We start from the raw sequence: 27,386 nt of genomic DNA on the forward strand, positions 1-27,386 counted from the left end.
GGCTAATTTCACCTCTGAGCTCCTCTCCAAGTCCCAACTGCGGCATTATCACCATTCCTCATGGTGACTCAGACAACATCTTGGAACATCCATCCTATTAACATCAGACTGTACCTTCACCACATGAAGTTCCACAGTATAGGCAGAAGGCTCACTAGCACAAACTGAGAGACAAGTGGAAATGGCAAATAGTTGAAATTGAATGCCTCTAATTTAACGAGAGGTACCTCAGGTTCCAAGAGATCAATTGTGTTAGGGGAATCTCTAATCCGAGGTACAGCAGCGAAAAATCAGAATGGTGCCAGAATCAAGGATGTCTCAGAGAGGTGCAGAATGTTCTTAAGTGGGAGAGGGTCCAGCAGGAAGTCATCGTATACGTTGGAACCAACGACACAGGAAGGGAAAAGGTTGGGGTTCTGAAGGGAGAATATACAGATAGGCAGGAATTTAAAAAGGAAGTCTTTGAGAGTAGTAATATCTGGATTACTCCCAGTGCTACGAGCTAGTGAGGGCAGGAATAGGAGGATAGAGTAGATGAATGCAAGGCTGAGGAGCTGGTGTACGGGAGAAGGATTCACATTTTTGGATCATTAGAAGCTGTTTTGGGGTAGAAGTGACCTGTACAAGAGGACATATTACATCTAAATTGGAAGGGGACTAATATACTGCTGCTCGGGAGGATTTAAACTAGTAAGGTTTGGGGGGGGTGGTGAGGAGGAGGAGGAGCGGGGGCGAGGGGTGGGACAAAGGGAGATAGTGAGGAATGATTTCAATCTAAGACTGGTACAATTGAGAACAAAGGTGAGTCAAACAGTCAGGGCAGGCAGGGACAAAGCATAGAACAAGGTAGGACTGATAAATTAAACTGCATTTATTTCAATGAAAGAGGCCTAACAGGGAAGGCAAATGAACTCAGGGCATGGTTAGGAACATGGGACTGGGATATCATAGCAATTATAGAAACATGGCTCAGGGATGGACAGGACAGGTAGCTTAATGTTCCAGGATACAAATGCCACAGGAAGGATAGAAAGGGAGGCAGGAGAGGAGGCAGAGTTGCATTTTTGGTAAAGGATAACATTACAGCTGTACTGAGGGAGGATACTTCTGGAAATACATCCAGGGAAGTTATTTGGGTGAAACTGAGAAATAAGAAAGGGATGATCACCTTATTGGGGTTGTATTATAGACCCCTAATAGTCAGAGGGAAATGGAGAGACAAACTTGTAAGGAGATCTCAGTTATCTGTAAGAATAATAGGGTGGTTATGGTAGGGGATTTTAACTTTCCAAACATAGACTAGGACTGCCATAGTGTTAAGGGTTTAGATGGAGAGGAATTTGATAAGCATGTACAAGAAAAATTCTGATTCAGTATGTGGAAGTACCTACTAGAGAAGGTGCAAAACTTGACCTACTCTTTGGAAATAAGGTGTCAGTGGGGGAGCACTTTGGGGGCAGCAACCATAATTCTATTAGATTTAATATAGTGATGGAAAAGGATGGACCAGATCTAAAAGTTGAAGTTCTAAATTGGAGGAAGGCCAATTTCGACAGTATTAGGCAAGAAAGTTCAAAAGCTGATTGAGTGCCGATATTCGCAGGTAAAGGGATGGCTGGAAAATGGAAAGCCTTCAGAAATGAGATAACGAGAAACCAGGAAAGGCTGGTAGGTATACGGAATGCTAGATGACTAAAGTGATTGCTGGGCCTCTTACTGAGATATTTGTATCATCGATGGTCACAGGTGAGGTGCCGGAAGACTGGAGGTTGGCTAAGGTGGTGCCACTGTTTAAGAAAGGTGGTAAGGACAAGCCAGGGAATTTTAGACCAGTGAACCTGACTTTGGCGGTGGGGAAGTTGTTGGAGGGAATCCTAAGGGACAGGATTTACATGTATTTGGAAAGGCAAGGACTGATTAGGGATAGTCAACATGGCTTTGTGGGTGGGAAATCATGTCTCACAAACTTGATTAAGTTTTTTGAAGAAGTAACAAAGAGGATTGATGAGGGCAGAGCAGTAGATGTGATCTATATGGACTTGAGTAAGGCTTTCGACAAGGTTTCCCATGGGAGACGGGTGAGCAAGGTTAGATCTCATGGAATACAGGGAGAATTAGCCATTTGGATACAGAACTGGCTCAAAGGTAGAAGATAGAGGGTGGTGGTGGAGGGTTGTTTTTCAGACTGGAGGCCTGTGTCCAGTGGAGTGCCACAAGGATCGGTGCTGGTCCACTACTTTTCATCATTTATATAAATGATTTGGGATGTGAGCATAAGGGGTATAGTTAGCAAGTTTGCTGATGACACCAAAATTGGAGGTATTGTGGATAGCGGAAAAGGTTACCTCAGATTACAACGGGATCTTGATTAGATGGGCCAATGGGCTGAGAAGTGGCAGATGGAGTTTAATTTAGACAAATGTGAGGTGTTGCTTTTTGGGAAAGCAAATCTTAGCAGGACATATCCATTTAATGGTAAGGTTTTAGGGAGTGTTGCTGAACAAAGAGACCTTGGAGTACAGGTTCATAGCTCCTTGAAAGTGGAGGCACAGGTAGATAGGATAGTGAAGAAGGCATTTGGTATGCTTTCCTTTATTGGTCAGAGTTTTGAGTACAGGAGTTGGGAGGTCATGTTGCGGTTGTACAGGACATTGGTTAGGCCACTTTTGGAATATTGCATGCAATTCTGGTCTTCCTATTGGAAAGATGTTATGAAACGCGAAAGGGTTCAAAAAAGATTTACAAGGATGTTGCCATGATTGGAGGATTTGAGCTATAGGGAGAGGTTGAATAGGCTGGGGCTGTTTTCCCTGGAGCGTCGGAGGCTGAGGGGTGACCTTATAGAGGTTTATAAAATCATGAGGAGAATAGATATGATAAATAGACAAAGTCTTTTCCTAGGGGTGGGGGAGTCCAGAACTAGAGAACATAAGTTTTGGGTGAGAGGAGAAAGATCTAAAAGAGACCTGAGGGGCAATGTTTTCACGGAGAGGGTGTTACGTGTATGGAATGAGCTGCCAGAGGAAGTGGTGGATGCTAGTACAACTGCAACATTTAAAAGGCATCTGGATGGATATATGAATAGGAAGGGTTTGGAGGGATATGGGCCAGTTGCTGGCAGGTGGGACTAGATTGGGTTGGGATACCTGGTCAGCATGGACGGGTTGGACCGAAGGATCTGTTTCCCTGCTGTACATCTCTATGACTTTATGACTGTAAGAAATGTGGGAGAGACTGTGACAATTATACGTAAACTACAAAGACTAGTGACTGTTAAATATTTCAGTTCATCTGTAAATTTGGTTAACTCTAATTAAAACTAAGTAACGGATGAAATCATTAATAGATTAAAAAGCATCACAATATTTATTGCACGGCTGCTGTTCACTGGTTCATTACTTTCACTTGGCAGTTGATCCTGAAAAATTTGGCTGCAGTTACTGGTAGAGGACATTTCATAAAATCACTACAGTGTAGAAACAGGCCATTTGGAAGTTGAGTTCACGCTGACCCATTCTGCCCAGACCCACCACCCTACCCTGCATTTCTCATGGCTAATCCACCTCGCTTGCACATCCCTAAACTCTGTGGCCAATTTCGCATTGTCAGTCCCCTCAACCTGCATATCCTTGGATTGTGGAAGGAAACCCATGCAGACACAGAGAAAATTGGAAACCTCCACATAGACACTCACCCAAGACTGGAATTGAGCCTGGTTCCTTGGTGCTGTGAGGCAGAAGTGCTAAACACTGAGCCACTGTGCCACCTAATTGGAGATGTTGTCCCAATAACTGATAATTACAAAAAGCCTTTGACATCAGGAATTATCTCAGGAACATTCACAATTGAGGGAGTAGAAATTGTTGTCTAATCAGAGAAGGAAGCTGAATGACTAAAAGATGGGTCAAATTCACAATAATGCCACCTTAGCAGCACTGAGAAAGGTCATTTGGCCAATGGACATGTTCAAATATTAGTTTTCAATTGGAGCTGTGTACACGAAAACCATTTCCCCACTGTTTCTCTTGGCCCTTTTATAGTTTTCCTTTCAATACTTAGCTAGTTTCCTTTAAATCACAATTCCTTCTCCCTTAAATTGTGTTTGTCTTGTTGTTACTCTTATGGGATTTACCCTCTTTTGAAATTTTGAAAAACCCAACATTATGCCATTGTCTCAGTCTTGGAAGAAGGAAATGGATATTTAAGAATTCCACCTTTGATTACAATGATCACCCACATCTTTCTCTGGTTTACTATTTATCTTGAATTAAGAGAGTCACCATCTCTCCTCCCTTATGTTTCAAAGTGTCTCTGATTGTTTCACAGTTAATTATTTTATGCTCAAGTAAGTTCATCTGGATATGTTTCTGGTGTTTGCTGTTTGGTTCTGGACATTTTTGGCTGTAAATTTTGGGTGATATTAGCTTTATCTGTTAATTATTCACTCGCTGGTTTCACCTCTGAGATTCTCTTCATGTCCCAACTAGCACTTTGCTGAAAATGTGTTGCTGGAAAAGCGCAGCAGGTCAGGCAGCATCCAAGGAGCAGGAGAATTGACGTTTCGGGCACGAGCCCTTCTTCAGGCTCATTCCCGAAACATCGGTTCTCCTGCTCCTTGGATGCTGCCTGACCTGCTGCGCTTTTCCAGCAACACATTTTCAGCTCTGATCTCCAATATCTGCAGTCCTCACTTTCTCCAACTAGGACTTTATCATCATTCCTCACGGTCACTCAGACAAAATCCTGGAATATCTTTCCTATCAATGTCAGAGTATATCTTCACCAAATGAATTGTTACAATTTAGGCAGAAGGCCCACGAGCACCAGCGGAAATGGCAAATAGTTAAAATTGAATAAATATTTCTGTAAGAACTGCTTCTGCAGTTCTACTTTATTCTTTTCTCCTTATTCTCTCATCTCCTTCCTGATATCCTATTTTACCTTATTACCATGTCTATGCCAAAGTCTAAATATTCAGTTCATGACTGGGTCCTCTCTTTTCCTGATTCAGACTCATAACAGGGGATTGGAAAGCCTGTATACTGTGCTTGGTTGTGTAATTGTAGATAAAATCAAAGCCAGGCCTATTTGAAAGGAGTCAGGAGACTTCAAAATATAGCAGCAAACAGTAAAAAAAATACTAATGTAGAAACTGTAGCTGGAAAGATCAGGCAATAAGCCAAATTTCCACACAGTGCAGTCCCAACATTAAAAATACAACCTACTTAGCAAACATAGGGCTGGCGCAACCTGTCACACACAAGCAGCAGTTGAGGAATGAAGAGGCCAAAACAGTCACTGAATTTATTGTTGGGCCAAACTTAAGTACGCTTGCACTAAGTTGGGAATTCTAATGCGGTTCACTTGTGCTCTCGGTGCTTCCACCAGAAATGATTCAGTGAGGAAAGTCCAGAGTACAGAGATATCAGTGTTGTGCCTAGCTGCTGGGTTCCTCAGTGCATTCCTGTTGACTATCTGAGTGCACTATTAAAGAGGTTAGTGCTTTGATTTCAACCCAACATGACTGTAGAGTCCAACAAATTGGGCATATTCTGAATTGAGAAGAAGTAAGAGAAGAAATGTAGGTGTGGCAGTGAAAATTATTGGTAAACTACAAAGACAAGTTACTGTTAATTATATATTTCATTTGTAATTCTTTTTACTCTAACCAAAACTGACAGCAGTGTTTCATTAGTGACAGATTAAAAACCATCGCAATACTTACTGCTTCGCTGTTGTTCTCTGCTTCATCACTTTGACTTGACAGTAGACCCTGAAAAAGTAGGGTACAGTTACTAGTGAGTGATATTTGGGAACATTGTCCCAATAACTCATAATTACATAAAAACTGTAACGTCAGGAATTATCCTAAGGCCCTCCACAACTTGGGGAGTTGAAATAGATAAAAATCTGTAAGAACTGTGGATGCTGTAAATCAGAAACAGAAATTGCTGGAAAGGCTCAGCAGGTCTGGCAGCATCTATGGCGAGAAATCAGAGTTAATGTTTCAGGTACAGGGACCCTTCTTCGATTTTGTCAAACCTGCTGAGTTTTTCCAGCCACTTCTGTTATTGAAAGTGGAAATAGATGTCTAATCAGGAAGACGAGTGACTAAAAGATTGGTCAAATTGATAATAATGCCACCTTAGAATCAGGGGAATCACAGCACTGAGAGAGGTCATTTTACCTTACTACCATGTGTATGCCAAAGTCTAGATACTCAATTCATGACTGGGTCCTCTGTTTTCCTGATTCAGACCCATCACAGGCATTGGAAAGCCTGTATACTGTGCTTGGCTATGTAATTGTAGCGAAAAACCGAAGCTAGTGCTGTGGCCCCAGGCCTGTTCGAAAGAAGTCAGGAGACTTCAAAATTCAGCAATAAACAGTAAAAATAAAACTAATGCAAAAATAATAGCACAGAAACTGTAAAGATCAGGCAATAAGCCAAATTTCCACACAGTGCAGTCCCAACATTAAAAATACAACCTACTTAGCAAACATAGGGCTGGCGCAACCTGACACACACAAGCAGCAGTTGAGGAATGAAGAGGCCAGAACAGACACAGAATTTATTGTTGGACCAAACTTAAATACACTTGCATTAATTTGGGAATTCCAATGCGGTTCACTTGTGCTCTCTATGCTCCACCAGAAATGATTCAGTGAGGAACGTCCAGAATACACAGATGCCAATATTTATACCCAGCTGATGGGTTCCACAGTGCATGCCTGTTTAATATCTGAGTGCACTATTAAAGAACTATGATTTCAACAAAATATAATTGCAAAGACCGACAATTTTGGCTTATTCTGAATGTAGAAGTGGTAAGTGAAGAAATATGGGAGCAGCAGTGACAATTATTAGTTAAGTAGAAAGACAAGTCACTGTTAATTATATATTTCATTTGTAATTCTTTTTGCTCTAACCAAAACTGACAGCAGTGTTTCATTAGTAACAGATTAAAAACCATCGCAATACTTACTGTTTCGCTGTTGTTCTCTGTTTCATCACTTTGACTTGACAGTAGATCCTGAAAAAGCAGGGTACAGTTACTAGTGAGTGATATTTGAGGACATTGTCCCAATAACTCATAATTACATAAAAACTTTAACGTCAGGAATTATCCTAAGGCCCTCCACAACTTGGGGAGTTGAAATAGATAAAAATCTGTAAGAACTGTGGATGCTGTAAATCAGAAACAGAAATTGCTGGAAAGGCTCAGCAGGTCTGGCAGCATCTATGGCGAGAAATCAGAGTTAATGTTTCAGATCCAGGAACCCTTCTTCGATTTTGACAAACCTGCTGAGTTTTTCCAGCCATTTCTGTTATTGACAGTGGACATAGATGTCTAAGCATGAAACCGAATGACTGAAAGATGAAATTGACAATAATGCCACCTTAGAATCAGGGGAATCATAGCACTGAGAGAGATCATTTGGACCTGTGCCAATGGTGGGTTTCCAACTGGAGCTGTGTACATGGAAACCATTTCCCCGCTCTTTCTCTTGGCCCGTTTACAGTTTGCCCCTCAACATTTAGCTAGTTTCCTTTAAACTAACATTCCCTGTAGAAATCATCTTCTTCTCCCTCAAATTATATTTGTTCTGTGTCTTTACTGTTGTTACTGGTGGATTGACACTTTCATGACAATAGACAAATAGACAATAGACAATAGGTGCAGAAGTAGACCATTCTGCCCTTCGAGCCTGCACCACCATTCATTATGATCATGGCTGATCACCCTCAATCAGTATCCTGTTCCTGCCTTATCTCCATAATCCTTGATTCCATTATCCTTGAGAGCTCTATTCAACTCTTTCTTAAATGAATCCAGAGACTGGCCTCCACTGGGGCAGAGCTTTCCACACACCCACCACTCTCTGGGTGAAGAAGTTTCTCCTCATCTTTGTCCTAAATGGCCTACCCCTTATTTTTAAGCTGTGTCCTCTGGTTCAAGGAGGAGAAGGGCTTATGCCCGAAACGTCGATTCTCCTGTTCCCTGGATGCTGCCTGACCTGCTGCGCTTTTCCAGCAACACATTTTCAGCTCTTTTCTCCTCTGGTTCAACACTCACGCATTAGCGGAAACATGTTTCCTGCCTCCAGAGTGTCCAATCCTTTAATAATCTTATGCATCTCAATCACATCCCCTCTCAGTCTTCTAAACTCAAGGGTATACATGCCCAGTCGCTCCAATCTTTCAACATAAGATAGTCCCGCCATTCCAGGAATTGACCTCATGAACCTACGCTGCACTCCCTCAATAGCCAGAATGTCTTTCCTCAAATTTGGAGACCAGAACTGCACACAGTACTCCAGGTGTGGTCTCACCAGGGCCCTGTACAGCTGCAGAAGAACCTCTTTGCTTCTATACTCAATCCCTCTTGTTATGAAGGCCAGCATGCTATTAGCTTTCTTCACTACCTGCTGTACCTGCATGCTTGCCTTCATTGACTAGTGTACAAGAACACCCAGATCTCTTTGTACTGCCCGTTTACCTAACTTGACTCCATTTAGGTAGTAATCTGCCTTCTTGTTCTTGCCACCAAAGTGGATAACCATACATTTATTAAACTGCATCTGCCATGCTTCTGTCCACTTACCTAACCTGTCCAGGTCATCCTGTAATCTCCTAACATCCTCCTCACATTTCACCCTGCCACCCAGCTTTGTATCATCAGCAAATTTGCTAATGTTACTATTAATACCATCTTCTATATCATTAATATATATTGTAAAAAGCTGCAGTCCCAGCACTGATCCCTGCGGTACCCCACTGGTCACTGCCTGCCATTCTGAAAGGGAGCTGTTTATCACTACTCTTTGTTTCCTGTCAGCCAACCAATTTTCAATCCAAGTCAGTACCTTGCCCCCAATACCATGCGCCCTAATTGTGCTCACTAACCTCCTATGTGGGACTTTATCAAAGGCTTTCTGAAAGTCCAGTCCTGGAAGAAGGAAAGCTGGAGAGTTAGGAATTTCAGCTTTGATAAAAATGCTCCCCTACATCTTCCACTGGTTCACTATTTACCTTGAACGAAACCAGTCACCATTTCTCTTCCCTATGTTTCAATATGTTTCAAAGAAGAATTGTTTTATGCTCAAGAAATTTAACTTCCATGTTTTCACTGTTTGCTTCTGAACACTCTTGGCAGACAGTTATGGACAATATTAACTTTATCTTTTCCACTGTACTAATTATTTGCTGACTAATTTCACCTCTGAGATCCTCTGCAAGTCCTAATTGGGATGTTATCAGCATTCCTCATGGTCACTCAGGCCACATGAACAGCCACACTACAAACAGATGGCTCACCGTGTGGAAATCGACAGTAGTTCCTGAACTTGCCAGCATTTCCCACCACCTGAGAGTGACCTACATCTGATGTGTCAGCCAAATTATTTGTTGTAAGATGAATCCTCACCACCGCTCACCATGAGCTATCTGAGCAATCTCTGTTACCATTCTTTTTCTTGTAGGGATCTCCAGGGCTTGCTTGTTCCACCGTGATAAAGGAAAATCTTGTCATAGTTTACCAAGAAGAGGCTGTTGTCTTAAACAAGGTGTAGTTTATTTTATAATAGAAACTAGTTGCAAGTTGCATTAACATGATACATATTATTACAGAGGTAATGAGGAAGACCCTGGTGGTGGGCATTACTCCTTCAAGATCATAAACTACTCTCCCACAAATTCTAATAATATCATCGTAGCAGACCTAGAGGGATTATTTCTATATTATTAATCCTGTGACCCAGATATTGTTCCCTGGACCTGTGTTTGAATCCTGCCATGGTGATGATGGAATTTGAATTCAACAAAAATGTTGAATTAAGATTACTTTGAAACCATTGATGATTGTTGGAAAAATTCATCTGGTTCACTAAGGTCTGTAGGGAAAGTAATTGCCATCTTTATCTGGTCTGGCTTCCATGTACCTGAACACCCACATTCATGTGTTTGATCCTTAACTGCTCTTTAGGGAATTAGGGGTGGGCAATAAATGCTCGCCTAATTAGTGATACCCACATCCGTCAATGAATAAAAAATAATTCATAATGGATGGTGCTGAAGGCCTTCCATAGTATTAATCCTTATGTGACAGCCTTGCTTCCCTCTTAACTCTCATTGTGAAACCAGACTCTCTCTTTAATTGGGTTTCATTATTCTACCTGTTGTCAGGTGGTTTCCCTCTACTTTTCTGAGAGACAAATCTGGCCATATCACGAGGCTATGACTCTGTGACGCATATCATTATGGATTCTGTGGAGTTTGTCTTTGTGCCCAATGGAGGTTCAAAGGAGCAAGATGGAATTTTCTACCACCCAAGGCATAATTAGAAGAACATGACTCAGAACAAACTATTACAGAAATCATTCAAAATTAAACAAGTTAATTTGGTTCTGAATGGATTCGTTGTTAAGGATTGAGAGTTCTCTACAGTACAGTTCACTGTCCTCATGAAACATTGGAAAATTGATCTCACATCTTTGCCCACTTTAATAACAATGAACATTAATGAAATGCAGCCTCTCACTACTTTACACTTATGTCAATTTTCTAAAAATTGGATTGGAATTTCATCCTTCTATTGTATTTTTAGAGAAGTGGCATGTAAGTGTTCACTTAAAGAAAGGGAAACGATAGCTTACAAAGCACACTTAATGGAATAAGATGTCAAACTAGCCCATTCATAAAATGAATCTTGTTAGGTTCCAAATCTGCAATTCATAAAGAAGAATAAATTGATGATAAGATGTTAATATAGTTTATCTGATTTGATTACTGATCACTCATCCTCAAGGTGCTTATCATTGGTGTAAGGAGGTTTTGGGAATGTATAGTGCTGAAAACAGAAACATAACTAGACATTTAACAAGACAAAAATAAAAATGGAGGAAGAGAACAATGGATAATGCAATCTCTGAGAGGAAGTTAGTGGATTAAATGATATTAAATACAATTTACAGCAAAGAACCTGGTTTTCTGTCCTAACTATGTGATGCTGTTTATGATCCACATAAGCCTTCTCCTGTTGTATTTCACCCGTCTGAATGCTTCATGGAAAACCAACAATGAAATGTTGCAGAGGTTACTCAAAAAATGGACTATAAAAAGAATGCAAGAAAAGTGGGAGATGTCCACAAAAGACAAAACAAGAAATGGTAGAGAGAAAAAAACAAATCACAGGTTCAGCAAATCACAAGGAGGCTCAGGACCCCGGGAATATCAACCTTTGATATTCTATTTTTCATGTTAGAGCCCATTTGGATGAGCATAATCAGGATATTTAACAGAACGAGCTCTGCAGCAAGCTCCTGTCTGCATCCAACCACATGGGGCAGCAGCAGAATTTACTACTGTCCTACCTCTTGCCCACAAGTGTGCAGCTTTTAGCAGAGGTTCCAGAGAGAGAGAGAGAAACCGAGATCAATTGTTCTGTTTCTAACCCATCATACCTAATTCAGCAAAGCCCTCCATCTGAATTGGGACCTACCAGATCAGAATCATTCAATACTGCACAAGGCAGGATACAAACTCAGAATCATCAGAGCACTCCTGACAGCATCCATTTCAGAGAAGTCTCACAAAAGAATTATCATGCAGTGTTTGTAATTTTAATCCTGAGTACAGAACTACAATCACCATGTGACTAATAGAAGCTGTTACCTTTTGTCCACCTGCATTAACCGAGAGGCACATCAAAAAAAGCAGAGCCATTGAGAGAATCATAGTAAAAATCAATTCACGAGAGTGTTCCTCAATCTCTGTTGGGAAATGATAGACTTCACTCTGCTCAGAAAGATCAATGTTTGAGGATTAATGTTCAACCAAACATTGCACAAGTCAGTCACCTATTGGGTCAATCCTTATGAGGTGAAATAGGGCTTCATACTTCCTGTGTTTTAAGGGCTATAAATCCCTTTAGGGTTCCATCTGTTTGTAGCTGACACATAGACCTCTGGTGTCAAACACAGCAGATACCACTGTGATGGCAGTATGCATACATATTTAATGTCCCCTGGAAGTGCACAGGACAGGAAGATCATGTTGTTAGTAAGGGTCCAGTGCTGATTTGACACCAGCACTGCTGTTTTGCTCAGTTGGTGCCTTATGTTAATTTTGAAGCAGGAAACATCACCACTCCCTCCACAAACCCACACACAATGCTATTTGAAGGAATGATCAACCACTCACAAGGCCAGCATTTATAGCCTATCCCTAATTGCCCTTCAGGAAATTCACTTTTCAGGGGGCAGTCAAGAGTCAGCCCTGTTGCTGTGGTCTGGAGTCACATATGGACTGTAGTGATTGTAATGAAGTCAGCAGCTGGACATCATAGAATCTGAGTTCCCTGGAGGGATAGTACTATAGTCACTGTTACTGAGCCTGCCTAACTGTGGAGCAGGTAGCTCATAGCATTTTGGTCGGGCGACCCCCAAGGGTAGTAGTGATTGAAAGTCCCAGAAATGCTGGATGTGTCCGGCCCAGATGCGGGTACACTCTCCTCAGTTTGAACTCCTCCAGGGCTGAGGGTGGCAGCTTCAATCAGTTCTAAACATTCCCTGAGAGGAGACATGGCGCTGGGGGGGATTTGAGCATGGTTTCCACTGATTAGCAATTCTAGAACAATGGACATAGTCTGAGAATTAAGGCCAGATCATTCAGGAGAGATGTTAAGAAGCACTTCTACATACAAAGAGTGGTGGACGTTTGGAACTTTGTTTAACAAATGGCAGTTGATCATAGTGGATTTTAAATCTAGGTAGATAATTCTTTTGTTAAGCAAAGGTATAAATGGAAATGGGCCAGAGACAGTTAGATGGAGTTAGGCCTCAGATTAGCTAAATCTCATTAAATGTTGGAACAGGCTCAAAGGGCTGATGGTAAAAACAATGACTGCAGATGCTGGAAACCAGATTCTGGATCAGTGTTGCTGGAAGAACACAGCAATTCAGGCAGCATCCGACGAGCAGCAAAATCGACGTTTCGGGCAAAAGCCCTTCATCAGGAAGGGCTTTTGCCCGAAACGTTGATTTTGCTGCTCGTCGGATGCTGCCTGAATTGCTGTGTTCTTCCAGTACCACTGATCCAGAATCAAAGGGCTGATAGGCCTATTCCTGTTCCTATGTTCCTGTAGGAAATGGTGACACGTACCCTAGTGGGGCAGAGGGCATTGATCTCTGTCCAGTATAGAGTGAATACTGCACTGACCCTGCTGGCAACCTCGGACCAGGCTGGCAGGGTCTAATGTCTCTGCCATCCTGGGGAAAGAGGATAGTCCTCCTCCGCTTCATCCCATCCACCATGGCTTCCAGGTGCCTGCACAGCAGGATGCCAATTGCCATGTGATGGACATGTTTGGAGCAAATATCAGGAACTGTGCAGGGCACTCCAGACTAACAGCACTTGAACAATTGTATTACAGTCTGGCACCAGTGCCGGGAATCCCGAGTGGTCCCGGCAATGCCAGGAATCCCAAGTGGTCCCAGCAGTGCTAAGAATCCTGGGTGGTCCCAGTGGTGGCGAGTAATTTCACCCACGGTGAGCGGGAGGATATGACCAGGAGGCATCATACAGGCACGGTGCATATGTAATGAGGAAAGTTTGTGAAGACAGTGAGGGAAAACCTGGTAGACTTGCAGAGAGAAACCCTCTGTGAAACAAGACAAATTGCACATGTAAAACTCAGCCCTCTGTCTCATTCCTTATTGTCAGTGAGAAGCAGGCAGCATGAGCCTAGAGGTTAGCAAAGGTCATCGGCTTCCCCATGCCGGAGTGTTGTTGATTGCATGCACACTGTTTGTGAACCCTGCCAAATTAATTGAAATGAAACACATCCCAGACCCCTGTCCCCTTGTGCCTAGTAATTCCCATCCCCTGTTATACTGAGTTGAATGAGTCTCAGCATCTTTGGTGGGCTGCTGTACACTGCACAACTTCACCATCATGAGGGGCAACCCTTGGCACCAATTATATGAGTTTTGAGAAGATTTGTAGCTCAGGTTGAGGTTCTGGATGTAGATTTGCTCGCTGAGCTTGAAGGTTCATTTCCAGATGTTTCATCACCCTAATGGGTAACCTCTTCAGTGGGCCTCAGGTGAAGCACTGCTGAGAATTCCTGATTTCTATTTATATATTTGAGTTTCTTTGGGTTGGTGATTTCATTTCCTGTGGTGATATTATTTCCTGTGGTGAAGTCACTTCCTGCCCCTTTTCTTAGGGGGTGGTAGATGGGGTCTAATTCGATGTGTTTGTTGATAGAGTTCCGGTTGGAATGCCATGCTTCTAGGAATTCTTGTGTGTGTCTTTGTTTGGCTTGTCCTAGGATGGATGTGTTGTCCCAGTCGAGGTTGTGTCCTTCCTCATCTGTATGTAGGGATAGTAGTGAGAGAGGGTCATTTTTTTTGTGGCTTGTTGGTGTTCATGTATCCTGGTGGCTAGTTTTCTCCCTGTTTGTCCTATGTAGTGTTTGTTACAGTCCTTACACAGAAACCCTAGTCACTCTCCCCTATATCAAAGACATCTCGGAAAGGACTGCCAGACTACTCAGACCCCTTGGCATCATGGTAGTCCACAAAACCACCAGCACACTAAAACAGCAACTAATGAACTTGAAAGACCCTATACAGACAAGCAAAATTAATGTCATTTATAAAATACCGTGCAAGGACCAATTCATCGAGGAGAGGGACATGACAGATGTTGAGGTTAGGCCTAGATGTTTGATTACTCTAGGTCAAGTCAGCATAAGAAGGGAGGAAGTGTTGGGTGTTCTAAAAGACTTTAAGGTGGACAAGTCCCCAGGTCCGAATGGGATCTATCCCCAGTTGTTGAGGGGATGGATCTGTAACCTTAACAGATATTTTTGCAGCATCCTTGAACACGGGTGAGGTCCTGAGGACTGGAGAATTGCTAATGTTGTCCCCTTGTTTAAGAAGGACAGCAGGATAATCAGGAAATTATAGATCAGTGAGCCTGACGTCAGTGGTACAGATGCTGCTGGAGAAGATACTGAGGGATAGGATCTATTTACATTTGGATGAAAGTGGGCTTATCAGTGATAGGCAGTATGGTTTTGTGCAGGGAAGGTCATGTCTTACCAACTTATTAGAATTCTTTGAGGAAGTAACAAAGCTAATTGATTAGGGAAAGGCTGCAGGAGTCATGAACATGGACTTCAGTTTGATAAGGTTCCCCATGGTAGGCTAATGGAGAAAGTGAAGTTGCATGGGGTCCAGGGTATATTAGACAGATGGATAGAGAACTGGCAGGGCAATAGTGGAAGGGTGTTTCTCAAAATGGAGAACTGTGACCAGTATTGTTCCACAGGGATACGGGTTGAGACCACTGTTGTGTGTGATATACATAAATGATCTGGAGGAAGGTGTAGGTGGTGTGATTAACAAGTTTGCAGATGACACTAAGATTGGTAGAGTAGCATATACTGAAGAGGACTGTCAGAGAATGCAGCAGAATCTAGATAAATTGGAGAGTTAGGGAGGAGAAATGGCAGATGGAGTTCAATCCGGGCAAATGCGAGGTGTTGCAATTTGGAAGATCCAATTCAAGAGTGAACTGTATGGTAAATGGAAAAGCCTTGGAGAAAATTGATGTACAGAGAGATCTGGGTTTTCAGGTCCATTATATCCTGCAATACAAGTCAATAGAGTTGTCAAGAAGGCATTTTTTCATTAGAGAGAAGAAGGTTGAGAGGTGACTTAATAGAGACATACAAGAAGATCAGAGGATTAAATAGGTTGGACAGAGAGAGCCTTTTTCCTCGGATGGTGATGGCTAGCACATGGTGACATAGCTTTAATTTGAGGGTTGACAAATATAGGATAGATGTCAGGGGTATATCCTTCAACCAGAGAGTAGAAAGGATGTGGAATGCCCTGCCTGCAACAGTAGTAGACTTGACAACTTTAAGGTCATTTAAATGGCCATTGGATAAATATATTGATGATAATTGAATAGTGTAGGAGGAGAAAGTGAGGGCTGCAGATGCTGGAGATCAGAGCTGAAAATGTGTTGCTGGAAAAGCGCAGCAGGTCAGGCAGCATCCAAGGAACAGGAGAATCGACGTTTCGGGCATAAGCCCTTCTTCAGGAATGAGGAAAGGGCTTATGCCCGAAATTGAATAGTGTAGGTTAGGTAGGCTTCAGATTGGTTTCACAGGTCAGCGCAACATCGGGAGCCAAAGGGTCTGTACTGTGCTGTAATGTTCTATGTTTTATATTCTGTGGCATGCTTTCCTTCATCAGACAAAGTATTGAGTACAAGAGTTGGCAGGTCTTATTACAGTTGTATAGGACTTTGGTTCGGCCCATTTGGAATACTGAATACACTTCTGGTCATCACATTACCAAAAAGGGTGTGGATGCTTTGGAGAGGGTGCAGAGGAGGTTCACCAGGATGTTGCCTGGCATGGAGCATGCTAGCTATGAAGAGAAGTTGAGTAGATTAGGATTATTTTCATTAGAAAGATGGAGGTTGAGGGGGGACCTGATTGAGGTCTACAAAATCATGAGAACTATAGACAGGGTGGATAGTAAGGAGCTTCGTCCCAGAGTGGGGGACTCAAAGCGTGGAAAGTTGTTTACACAGAGGGTGGTGGGTGCCTGGAGTGCGTTGCCAGCGGATGTGGAAGAGGCGGGCATGATAGCGTCATTTAAGATATATTTAGACAGATACATGAATGGGCAGGGAGCAGAAAATAGGATACAGGTTTAGATAGAGGATCTGGATCAGCACAAGCTTAGAGGGCTGAAGGGCCTGTTTCTGTTTTTTTGTTCCCTATGTTCTCCTCCTTCCCAAGGCAGGGCCAGCCATTGCCTTCTTAACCACACAGCCAACAGTGGCAGGATAGTAACTGAAGTCTTTATGCAGCTACTTAAGAGCCAACTTCCCAAGGCAATGTATTTTTTACCCACAGTGCCTACTCCTTGGGGATAGTGACCATAATTCGGTGATTTTTACTCTCGTGATGGAGAGGGATAAGTGTGTACTACAGGGCAAGAGTTATAGCTGGGGTCAGGGAAATTATGATGCGGTGAGGCATGACTTAGGATGTGTGGCTTGGAAAAGTAGACTCCAAGGCAAGAGTGTAAATGATATGTGGAGCTTGTTCAAGGAGCAACTATTGAGTGTCCTTGATAATTATGTACCTGTCAGGCAGGGAGGAAAGGGTCGTGCGAGGGAGCCGTGGTTTAATAAGGAATTGGAATCCCTTGTTAAATGGAAGAGGGCGGCCTATCTCAAGATGAGACGTGAAGGTTCAATTGGGGCGATTGAGAGTTATAGGATAGCCAGGAAGGACCTGAAGAGAGAGCTAAGAGCAGCAAGGAGGGGACATGAAAGGTCCTTAGTCGGTAGGATTAGGGAAAACCCTAAGGCTTTCTATAGGTATGTTAGGAATAAAAGAATGACTAGGGTAGGAATAGGTCCAGTCAAGGATAGTAGTGGGAAGTTGCGTGTGGAGGCGGAAGAGATTGGGGAGACACTGAATGAATACTTTTCTTCAGTATTTACTCAGGAACAGGGCATTGTCGTCGATGTGAATACTGAGTCACAAATAAGTAGAATGGATGGCTTTGAGGTATGTAGAGAAGAGGTGTTGGAAATCTGGAAAAGGTGAAAATAGATAAGTCCCCTGGGCCTGATGGCATTTATCCTAGGATTCTCTGGGAAGCAAGGGAGGAGATTGCAGAGCCATTGGCCTTGATTTTTATGTCCTCTTTGTCTACAGGAGTAGTGCCAGAAGACTGGAGGATAGCAAATGTGGTTCCCTTGTTCAAAAAGGGGAGTAGGGATAACCCTAGTAACTATAGGCCGGTGAGTCTCACTTCTGTTGTGGGCAAAGTCTTAGAGAGAATTGTAAGGGATAGGATTTATGCACATCTGGATAGCAATAATGTGATCAAGGATAGTCAGCATGGTTTTATGAAGGGCAGGTCGTGCCTCACAAACCTTATTGAATTCTTTGAAAAGGTGACGAAGGAGGTTGATGAGGGGAAAGCGGTAGATGTGGTATATATGGATTTTAGTAAGGCGTTTGATAAGGTTCCCCATGGTAGGCTACTGCAGAAAATACGGAGATATGGCATTGAGGGTGAGTTGGAGGTTTGGATTAGGAATTGGCTGGATGGAAGAAGACAGTGGGTAGTAGTTGATGGCAAAGTTTCTTCATGGAGTGCCGTCACTAGCGGTGTTCCGCAAGGATCTGTTTTGGGACCATTGCTGTTTGTCATTTTTATAAATGACTTGGAAGAGGGGTTAGAAGGTTGGGTGAGCAAGTTTGCGGATGATACGAAAGTCGGAGGAGTTGTTGACAGTGAGGAAGGATGTGGCAGGTTACAGCAGGATATAGAGAAGCTGCAGAGCTGGGCAGAAAGGTGGCAAATGAAATTCAATGTAGCTAAGTGTGAGGTGATTCACTTTGGGAAGAATAACAAAAAGATGGGGTACTGGGCTAATGGTCGGATACTTGGTAGTGTGGATGAGCAGAGGGATCTTGGTGTCCATGTACACAGATCTCTGAAAGTTGCCACCCAGGTAAATAGTGCGGTGAGGAAGGCATATGGCGTACTGGCTTTTATTGGTAGAGGAATTGAGTTCCGGAGTCCTGAGGTCATGATGCAGTTGTATAAGACTCTGGTGCGGCCGCATCTGGAATATTGTGTGCAGTTTTGGTCGCCATACTATAGGAAGGATGTGGAGGCACTGGAACGGGTGCAGAGGAGGTTTACCAGGATGTTGCCTGGTATGGAAGGAAGATCGTATGAGGAAAGACTGAGACACTTGGGGCTGTTTTCATTAGAGAAAAGAAGGTTTAGGGGTGACTTGATTGAGGTGTACAAGATGATTAGGGGGTTAGATAGGGTTGACAGTGTGAACCTTTTCCCGCATATGGAGTCGGGTATTACAAGGGGGCATAGCTTTAAATTAAGGGGGGGTAGATATAGGACTGAAGTTAGGGGTAGGTTCTTCACTCAGCGAGTCGTAAGTTCATGGAATGCCCTGCCAGTAGCAGTGGTGGACTCTCCCTCTTTATGGGCATTTAAGCGGGCATTGGATAGGTATATGGAGGATAGTGGGTTAGTATAGGTTAGGTGGGCTTGGATCGGCGCAACATCGAGGGCCAAAGGGCCTGTACTGCGCTGTATTCTTCTATGTTCTATGTTCTATGTTCTATGCTTACACTTAATATCTCAGCAGGTTCGAGAAGAGGAGAACATGGCAGGAAATGTTCAAACACCAAAGTAACAAGCACTCAGACCTGTGTTTTCTCACTCTCCACCATTCCAAGGGTTGGGCCATGAATGTCTATGGGATTGATCCACATCTATGGGTAAAGGACTGCAGTGGTTTGCCATTACCTTCCACAGAATAATTGGCCAGGACGCGCCTGTGATGGGCCATGTCAAAGAGATTTGCAGGATGATAATTGACTGGTTTGGTCATGTTATAAACTCACTTTACATGGCCAACAAGCCTTGACGTGGGACTCAAATTCAGAGTTTCTTGAGCTTGGAACTATAAAGAGTGAACGTGTCAAGGCTGAGGCCAGCCATAGATAGAGGATAGGCTTTGTCAATACAGCGGTAGCTCATTGACACTGCACTGATTGGTTGTTCAGGCTGAAGAAATTCCACAGCACCATTCCTCATCAGATCTTGTGTCTTTGAACCTGCACAAGGACATCGGATCCACCCTTTCTGAAATTAGGGTGGACCAGCACAAAAGAGCTTAAGCATTACCCAGGGGGCACATCTGCCACAGCAGGGAGAGGATCAGCAATGAGAAGAGGAGCAGGGGGAGTGGTATACAGTTGGGCACACACTCACACATTAGTTGGAGGATAGGGGAGAGAAGAAAGTGCTACCTTAATCACAGAGTTTACAGTTAAAGGGTTAACCTCATGGTCCTCTAAAGGCAGCAGTGTCTCCAAAGACTGCAGCCCTTGATGCCAGGTCATCTCTGCCCTCTTTTAAATCAGGACCTGAGGGCAGAAAGAGTGAGTGGCCCGAGAGGGCAAAGTGACCAAGGCAATGAATTTCAGTGCATCGAATTTATTCCAAGGATCTGCTGTTGACAAATAAAATGGAGATTGATATTGTGCATGCAGGGCATCAGAAGCAAAATGGATTCTTCTAGTCAATCAAGAGGCTGGAATTGCTTTGCTAGTCAGATAGTCATTGCTTTGCTGAAACTTTGATTCTATTGCAGTCTGAGGTAGTCTCCAACAAAGACAGACAAGGATCTCAGGTATAGCGGTGTTAGGTTATGTTATAACTTGGCTACAGAGAAGAGGAGGGTTGGAGTCAGAGGATGATGATCAATATTTATCTATCCTGAGGTCCTGCAGGGAGCCCATGAGGGTTTCACCTAGAAAGGATTTGCCTGAATGTGTAGGGTCTAGCAATGCCCAGTTAACACTGTAGCAGTTCAAAAGAGACACACTATGTTAATTCCTGGGATGAAAGGGTTGGTTTATAGAGTCATAGAGATGTTCAGAATGTAAACATACCCTTCGTTCCAACTCGTCCATACCAGCCAGATATCCTAACCTAATCTAGTCCCATTTGCCAGCACTTGGCCCATATCCATCTAAACCCTTCCTCTTCATATACACATCCAGATGCCTTTTAAATGCTGAAAATATACCAGTCTCCACCATTTCCTCTGGCAGCTGATTCCATGCACACACCATCATCTGCGTAAAAAAGTTGCCCCTTAGGTCTCTTTTATATCTTTCCCATCTCACCCTAAACCTATGCCCTCTAGTTCTGGACACCCCCACCCCTGGGAAAAGACCTTGTCTATTTGTCCTATTCATGCCCCTCATGATTTTATAAATCTCTATAAGGTCATCCCTCAACCTCCGATGCTCCTGGGAAAACAGCCCCAGCTTATTCAATCTCTCGCTATAGCTCAAATCCTCCAACCCTGGCAACATCTTGTAAATCTTTTCTGAACCCTTTCAAGTTTTACAACATCCTTCCAATATTGCATGCAATATTCCAAAAGTGACCTAACCAATGTCCTGTACAGCCGCAACATGACCTCCCAACCCCTGTACTCAATATTCTGACCAATAAAGAAAAACATACCAAACACCTTCTTCACTATCCTATCTACCTGTGATTCTACTTTCAAGGAACTATGAACCTGCACTCCAAGATCTCTCTGTTCAGCAACACTCCCTAGGACCTTACCATTAAGTCCTGCTAAGATTTGCTTTTCTAAAATGCATTACCTCTCATTTATCTAACTTAAACTCCATTTGCCACACCTCAGCCTATTGGCCCATCTGATCAAGATCCCATTGTAATCTGAGGTAAACTTTTTCATTTTCACTACACCTCCAATTTTGGTGTCATCTCCAAACTTACTAACTATACCTCCTATGTTCATATCCAAATCATTTATTTGAATGTTGAAAAGTAGTGGACCCAGCAACGATCCTGGTGGCACTCCACTAGTCACAGGCCTCCAGTCTGAAAAACAACCCTCTACCACCACCCTCTGTCTTCTACCTTTGAGCCAGTTCTGTATCCAAATGGCTAGTTCTCCCTGTATTCCATGAGGTCTAACCTTGCTAACCAGTCTCTCATAGGAAACTTTGTCGAACGCCTTACTGAAGTCCAAATAGATCAAGTCCATCGCTCTGCCCTCATCAATCATCTTTGTTTTCTTCAAAAAACTTAATCAAGTTTGTGAGACATGATTTCTTATGCACAAAGCCATAAAGACCATCCCTAATCAGTCCTTATCAAGATCTAAACAGGTTAGGCCTTTTTTTTAAATTTAGAAGAATGAGGGATGATTCAAGATTCTAAGGGGGCCTGACAGGGTAAGTGTTGAGAATATAGTTCTGATAATGGGATAATCTCAAACTAGCGGACATACAGAATAAGGGGACACTTATTTAAAACTGTGATGCATAGGCATTTCTTCTCTCAGAGGGTAGTGATCATCTGGAATTCTCTAATTGAGGGATATGTGGAGGCTAGCTAATCAAAAGTATTTAGAGAAGGTGCATAGATTCTTGGAATATTGAGGAGTTAAGGGCTATGCAGAGCTGGCATGAAAGAAGAATTGAGGCACGATCATGTATAGAATGGTCTGCTGGACTGAATGGCCTACACCTCCTCCTGCTCCTATTTATTATGTTTTATGGATACAGATTACATGTATTAGATGGAAGCATTGTGTGGATGATTGTGTGGGGAAGACTGGTCTTTCCTTAGCCCCAATCCTGTATGTTTGTATAGAAAATACAAAGATGATGGAAGAACATACATGGGGCACATTGCAATTTGCCAGCTACTTGATGCATTAAGCAGGCATACGGCAGGATGTGCACTCCCATTCTTCCGGACTCGCCAAATCTCTCTCACACATTCTTCTCCTGAATGACCACTGGTAGACTGATTAAGAATAGTTAGTCTTAGTCACTTAATGCCTCCCTCAAATAGATGGTATGTGCCCAGCACTTACTCCATTTGGTTATAGCTGAAAATTGTAATCAAAGTCCTACAACTGGCACAGGGTAGAAATTTTCCTGAATTTATATACTGAAGAAAACTCCACAGAGGCTAGTACCCTGTTACCAGGTCACCCTTTATTTACAGCCCTTCACTATAATACCGCCTCACACAGAATCAGACACCAGAGGGTCAGTATCTCTGACATTTAATCTTTTTTTAATGTCAGCCAGGACTCCCTGATTGGACCAGATTAAAAGCCACAATGTCCAGCTAGCTGACCTTATCACAATCACTACAGACGCAACCTAACCTACACGACAAAAACGGTTATCTGATTATTTATCTCATTCATATTTATGAATCTTGCTGGGGCTCCAGCCTTACAACACTAACAAAACAAAGTACAAGAATGATCGGACGGTATTTTGGAATGCCCTAGATTGTGAAAGGTACTATACGAATGCATATTCTTTGTTTTTCCTGCGAGGGATGTATGGCTCGTCAATTCACAGGCCAACTTAAAAATGGGCAGTTTTGGGCATCAATGGAGCAGCCAAAAAACATCTTCCATCCATGTCCTCCCAACAATTTGCAACTTTCAACTGCCCACAGGCATCCCAGGGTCAGCTGACTAACAGTTGAAAATGGTACACTATATGAGTGGTCTAGAACAAGGGATGTTTAAACCAAATGGAATCCTGTTTACCATCTCATCACATCTTATAACAACTAAACAATTAAAAATGTGAGCTTGTTTCACATTATAGGAAGGATGTGGAGGCACTGGAACGGGTGCAGAGGAGGTTTACCAGGATGTTGCCTGGTATGGAAGGAAGATCGTATGAGGAAAGACTGAGACACTTGGGGCTGTTTTCATTAGAGAAAAGAAGGTTTAGGGGTGACTTGATTGAGGTGTACAAGATGATTAGGGGGTTAGATAGGGTTGACAGTGTGAACCTTTTCCCGCGTATGGAGCCGGGTATTACAAGGGGGCATAGCTTTAAATTAAGGGGGGGTAGATATAGGACTGAAGTTAGTGGTAGGTTCTTCACTCAGCGAGTCGTAAATTCATGGAATGCCCTGCCAGTAAAGTGGTGGACTCTCCCTCTTTATGGGCATTTAAGCGGGCATTGGATAGGTATATGGAGGATAGTGGGTTAGTATAGGTTAGGTGGGCTTGGATCGGCGCAACATCGAGGGCCAAAGGGCCTGTACTGCGCTGTATTCTTCTATGTTCTATGTTCTATGTTCTATGAAACTGTTTGAAATTGATTAATTTAGTTTTATTCAAAGCTCTTGTCAGATGCATTTTGTACCCAGGATGACATCAAGTATTGCAAAGAAACATGTCCAATGATTAACTCATCTCTAGTTCAGTATTTGCTTTTATAGATTTGTTCATATTTGTCTAGGGCATTGGTACACTGGATAAACAAGGCAACAGAAATTCCAAATTTATAATCCCGTACTTCAATCTCATACTCAATTTTGTATTTGTAATGGTTTATACAGATTGTGGGAAGAAAATGCAAGTGTTATTGTAATTCTTGCATGCACCATTCAACAAATGAAATCCTTTACAAATGTTGTTACCCACACAAGTGTCAGTATTTACATTGAGCAAACATTGGGATCTTAAAGTCCACTGTTATTATACAGCTTTTAAACAGCTTTCAGGAAATTTTTGAGATAATAAGTCCCTTTTTGAAATGTGCAACAAATGTTCACCATTCTTTAGGAGGTTTCATTTGAAATTTTGGAAAGCATTAAGTTGTAGAAAGTATTGTGAAATTAGACAAATATAAAATCAAGACAAAGTTGGTTAGAAGGCTGGCAAGTAGAGATACACCATCAGAAAAGTTCAAGATTACCAGGAAGATGAAAAACAATACTACACCTTGATATAAATTTATTGGAATATCCAAGAACTAAGTAAGTAATAGGAATCATTGATATATCTCAAAGTAACTGAGAGCTGGCAAATAGTGATTGAAACACAACCTTGGAAAAGGGTGGATGCATCAAAAGATACGTAAATTACAGAACCTTGACCCTGTTAATATTGGCAAGACCAGGAGCGGAGGACACGTGGATGAATTGCTGATCGCAATAGTGCCAGGTCCCCCAATCCATTTTCCAAACTATTACCTTGTGAATTATGAGGGGCCTGTGAACTTTGGTTGACCTGTTTCTTTTGTAAATTTGAGATTCACATGAATTGGAAATATTAACAGATAATGAGAGAGCTGCAATAAAGATAACACTGGTTTATATTTCTCCTTTGATAGAAAACACAGTTCAACACAAATACAACCCCATTCAATCTGGAAATCCAACAAGCAGCCTGACTGTCCACAAACAATTTGGGGTTAAGTGAGTTCTGTGATTATGGAAGAAAGCCTTTGTTGAATTTGCATTGGCTAAAACAGGAGTGGGTACAAGAGAACGTGTAGAAAACCAGGTAGTAAAAACCATGAGTCCGAAACACCTTTGAGCTGCTAGACCAATCTCAATGGCGACTGGATGAGAGTTTGACTGCAGTTTGCTGACAGACTGTGGGTTTCATAACAAAACAAATATAGCAACTGCTGCAACTGGAAAGAACTTAAAGGGATGAGCCCTTAAACACTGACTCTGAACCTCCGTCAGATACCAAGAGGTGATTTGAGGATTTTTATCCAGAACATTAGGCTATGATTGAAAAGGAGATGGCTTTGAAAAATGACTTTTTGACTTCAAAAAAGGTTGAGGGAGAAAATTATAATAAATTCCAGGAAGCAAGGGAAGGTCGAACAGATTAACTGTCGAACCGGCGGCCTATGTAAAGATGAGGCGTGAAGGTTCAATTGGGGCGATTGAGAGTTATAAGGTAGCCAGGAAGGACCTGAAGAGAGAGCTAAGAGCAGCAAGGAGGGGACATGAAAGGTCCTTAGTTGGTAGGATTAGGGAAAACCCTAAGGCTTTCTATAGGTATGTCAGGAATAAAAGAATAAGGTAAAAACAATGACTGCAGATGCTGGAAGCCAGATTCTGGATCAATGGTGCTGGAAGTGCACAGCAGTTCAGGCAGCATCGAGGTGCTTCAGCAAAATCGACGTTTCGGGCAAAAGCCCTTCATCAGGAATAAAGGCAGACAGCCTGAAGCGTGGAGAGATAAGCTAGAGGAGGGTGGGGGTGGGGAGAGAGTAGCATAGAGTACAATGAGTGAGTGGGGGAGGAGATGAAGGTGATAGGTCAGGGAGGAGAGGGTGGAGTGGATAGGTGGAAAAGGAGCTAGGCAGGTTGGACAAGTCCGGACAAGTCAAGGGGACTGGAAGTTTGAAACTAGGATGAGGTGGGGTAAGGGAAATGAGGAAGCTGTTGAAGTCCACATTGATGCCCTGAGGTTGAAGTGTTCCGAGGCGGAAGATGAGGCGTTCTTCCTCCAGGCGTCTGGCGGTGAGGGAGCGGCAGTGAAGGAGGCCCAGGACCTCCATGTCCTTGGCAGAGTGGGAGGGGGAGTTGAAATGTTGGGCCACGGGGCGGTTTGGTTGATTGGTGCGGGTGTCTCAGAGATGTTCCCTAAAGCGCTCTGCTAGGAGGCGCCCAGTCTCCCCAATGTAGAGAAGACCGCATCGGGAGCAACGGATACAATAAATGATATTAGTGAATGTGCAGGTAAAATTTTGATGGATATGGAAGGCTCCTTTAGGGCCTTGGATAGAGGTGAGGGAGGAGATGTGGGCACAGGTTTTACAGTTCCTGCGGTGGCAGGGGAAAGTGCCAGGATGTGAAGGTGGGTTGTAGGGGGGGCGTGGACCTGACCAGGTAGTCACGGAGGGAACGGTCTTTGCGGAAGGTGGAAAGGGATGGGGAGGGAAATATATCCCTGGTGGTGGGGGTCTTTTTGGAGGTGGCGGAAATGTCGGCGGATGATTTGGTTTATGCGGAGGTTTGTCGGGTGGAAGGTGAGCACCAGGGGCGTTCTGTCCTTGTTACGGTTGGAGGGGTGGGGTCTGAGGGCAGAGGTGCGGGATGTGGACGAGATGCGTTGGGGAGCATCTTTAACCACGTGGGAAGGGAAATTGCGGTCTCTAAAGAAGGAGGCCATCTGGTGTGTTCTGTGGTGGAACTGGTCCTCCTGGGAGCAGATACGGCGGAGGCAGAGGAATTGGGAATACGGGATGGCATTTTTGCAAGAGGTAGGGAGGGAAGAGGTGTAATCCAGGTAGCTGTGAGAGTCGGTGGGTTTGTAAAAAATGTCAGTGTCAAGTCGGTCGTCACTAATGGAGATGGAGAGGTCCAGGAAGGGGAGGGAGGTGTCAGAGATGGTCCAGGTAAATTTAAGGTCAGGGTGGAATGTGTTGGTGAAGTTGATGAATTGCTCAACCTCCTCGCGGGAGCACGAGGTGGCGCCAATGCAGTCATCAATGTAGCGGAGGAAGAGGTGGGGAGTGGTGCCGGTGTAATTACGGAAGATCAACTGTTCTAGTTGGCCAACAAAGAGACAGGCATAGCTGGGGCCCATACGTGTGCCCATGGCTGCCCCTTTGGTCTGGAGGAAGTGGGAGGATTCAAAGGAGAAATTGTTAAGGCTGAGGACCAGTTCGGCCAAACGAATGAGAGTGTCGGTGGAAGGGTACTGTTGGGGACGTCTGGAGAGGAAAAAACGGAGGGCTTGGAGGCCCTGGTCATGGCGGATGGAGGTGTAGAGGGATTGGATATCTATGGTGAAGATGAGGCGTTGGGGGCCGGGGAAACGGAAGTCTTGGAGGAGGTGGAGGGCGTGGGTGGTGTCTCGAATGTATGTGGGGAGTTCCTGGACTAGGGGGGATAGGACAGTGTTGAGGTAGGTAGAGATCAGTTCAGTGGGGCAAGAGCATGCTGAGACAATGGGTCGGCCAGGG

The 27,386-nt window shown here is 43.3% G+C and overlaps 1 protein-coding gene across 4 annotated transcripts in view; it reads right to left on the reverse strand.

Annotated features, from left to right (window-relative positions):
* Nucleotides 1-11,801, reverse strand: part of cfi (complement factor I) — a 74,040-nt gene extending 62,239 nt beyond the window's left edge. For all 4 annotated transcript variants that reach the window (XM_087980718.1, XM_087980689.1, XM_087980632.1 and 1 more), the window contains exons 1-3: nucleotides 11,675-11,801; nucleotides 6,987-7,034; nucleotides 5,726-5,773 (exon numbers count right to left, since the gene is read on the reverse strand). In XM_087980718.1, the coding sequence (XP_087836844.1) occupies nucleotides 5,726-5,773; nucleotides 6,987-7,034; nucleotides 11,675-11,737 (159 nt within the window). In that variant the 5' untranslated portion in view covers nucleotides 11,738-11,801. The remainder of the gene's footprint in view (nucleotides 1-5,725; nucleotides 5,774-6,986; nucleotides 7,035-11,674) is intronic.
* Between the last annotated feature and the right edge of the window lie 15,585 nt (nucleotides 11,802-27,386).

This window comes from Chiloscyllium plagiosum, unplaced genomic scaffold, assembly GCF_037043375.1.
Source record: "Chiloscyllium plagiosum isolate Xiang-an unplaced genomic scaffold, Cpla_swu_hap1 HiC_scaffold_1, whole genome shotgun sequence".
Taxonomy (NCBI): domain Eukaryota; kingdom Metazoa; phylum Chordata; class Chondrichthyes; order Orectolobiformes; family Hemiscylliidae; genus Chiloscyllium; species Chiloscyllium plagiosum.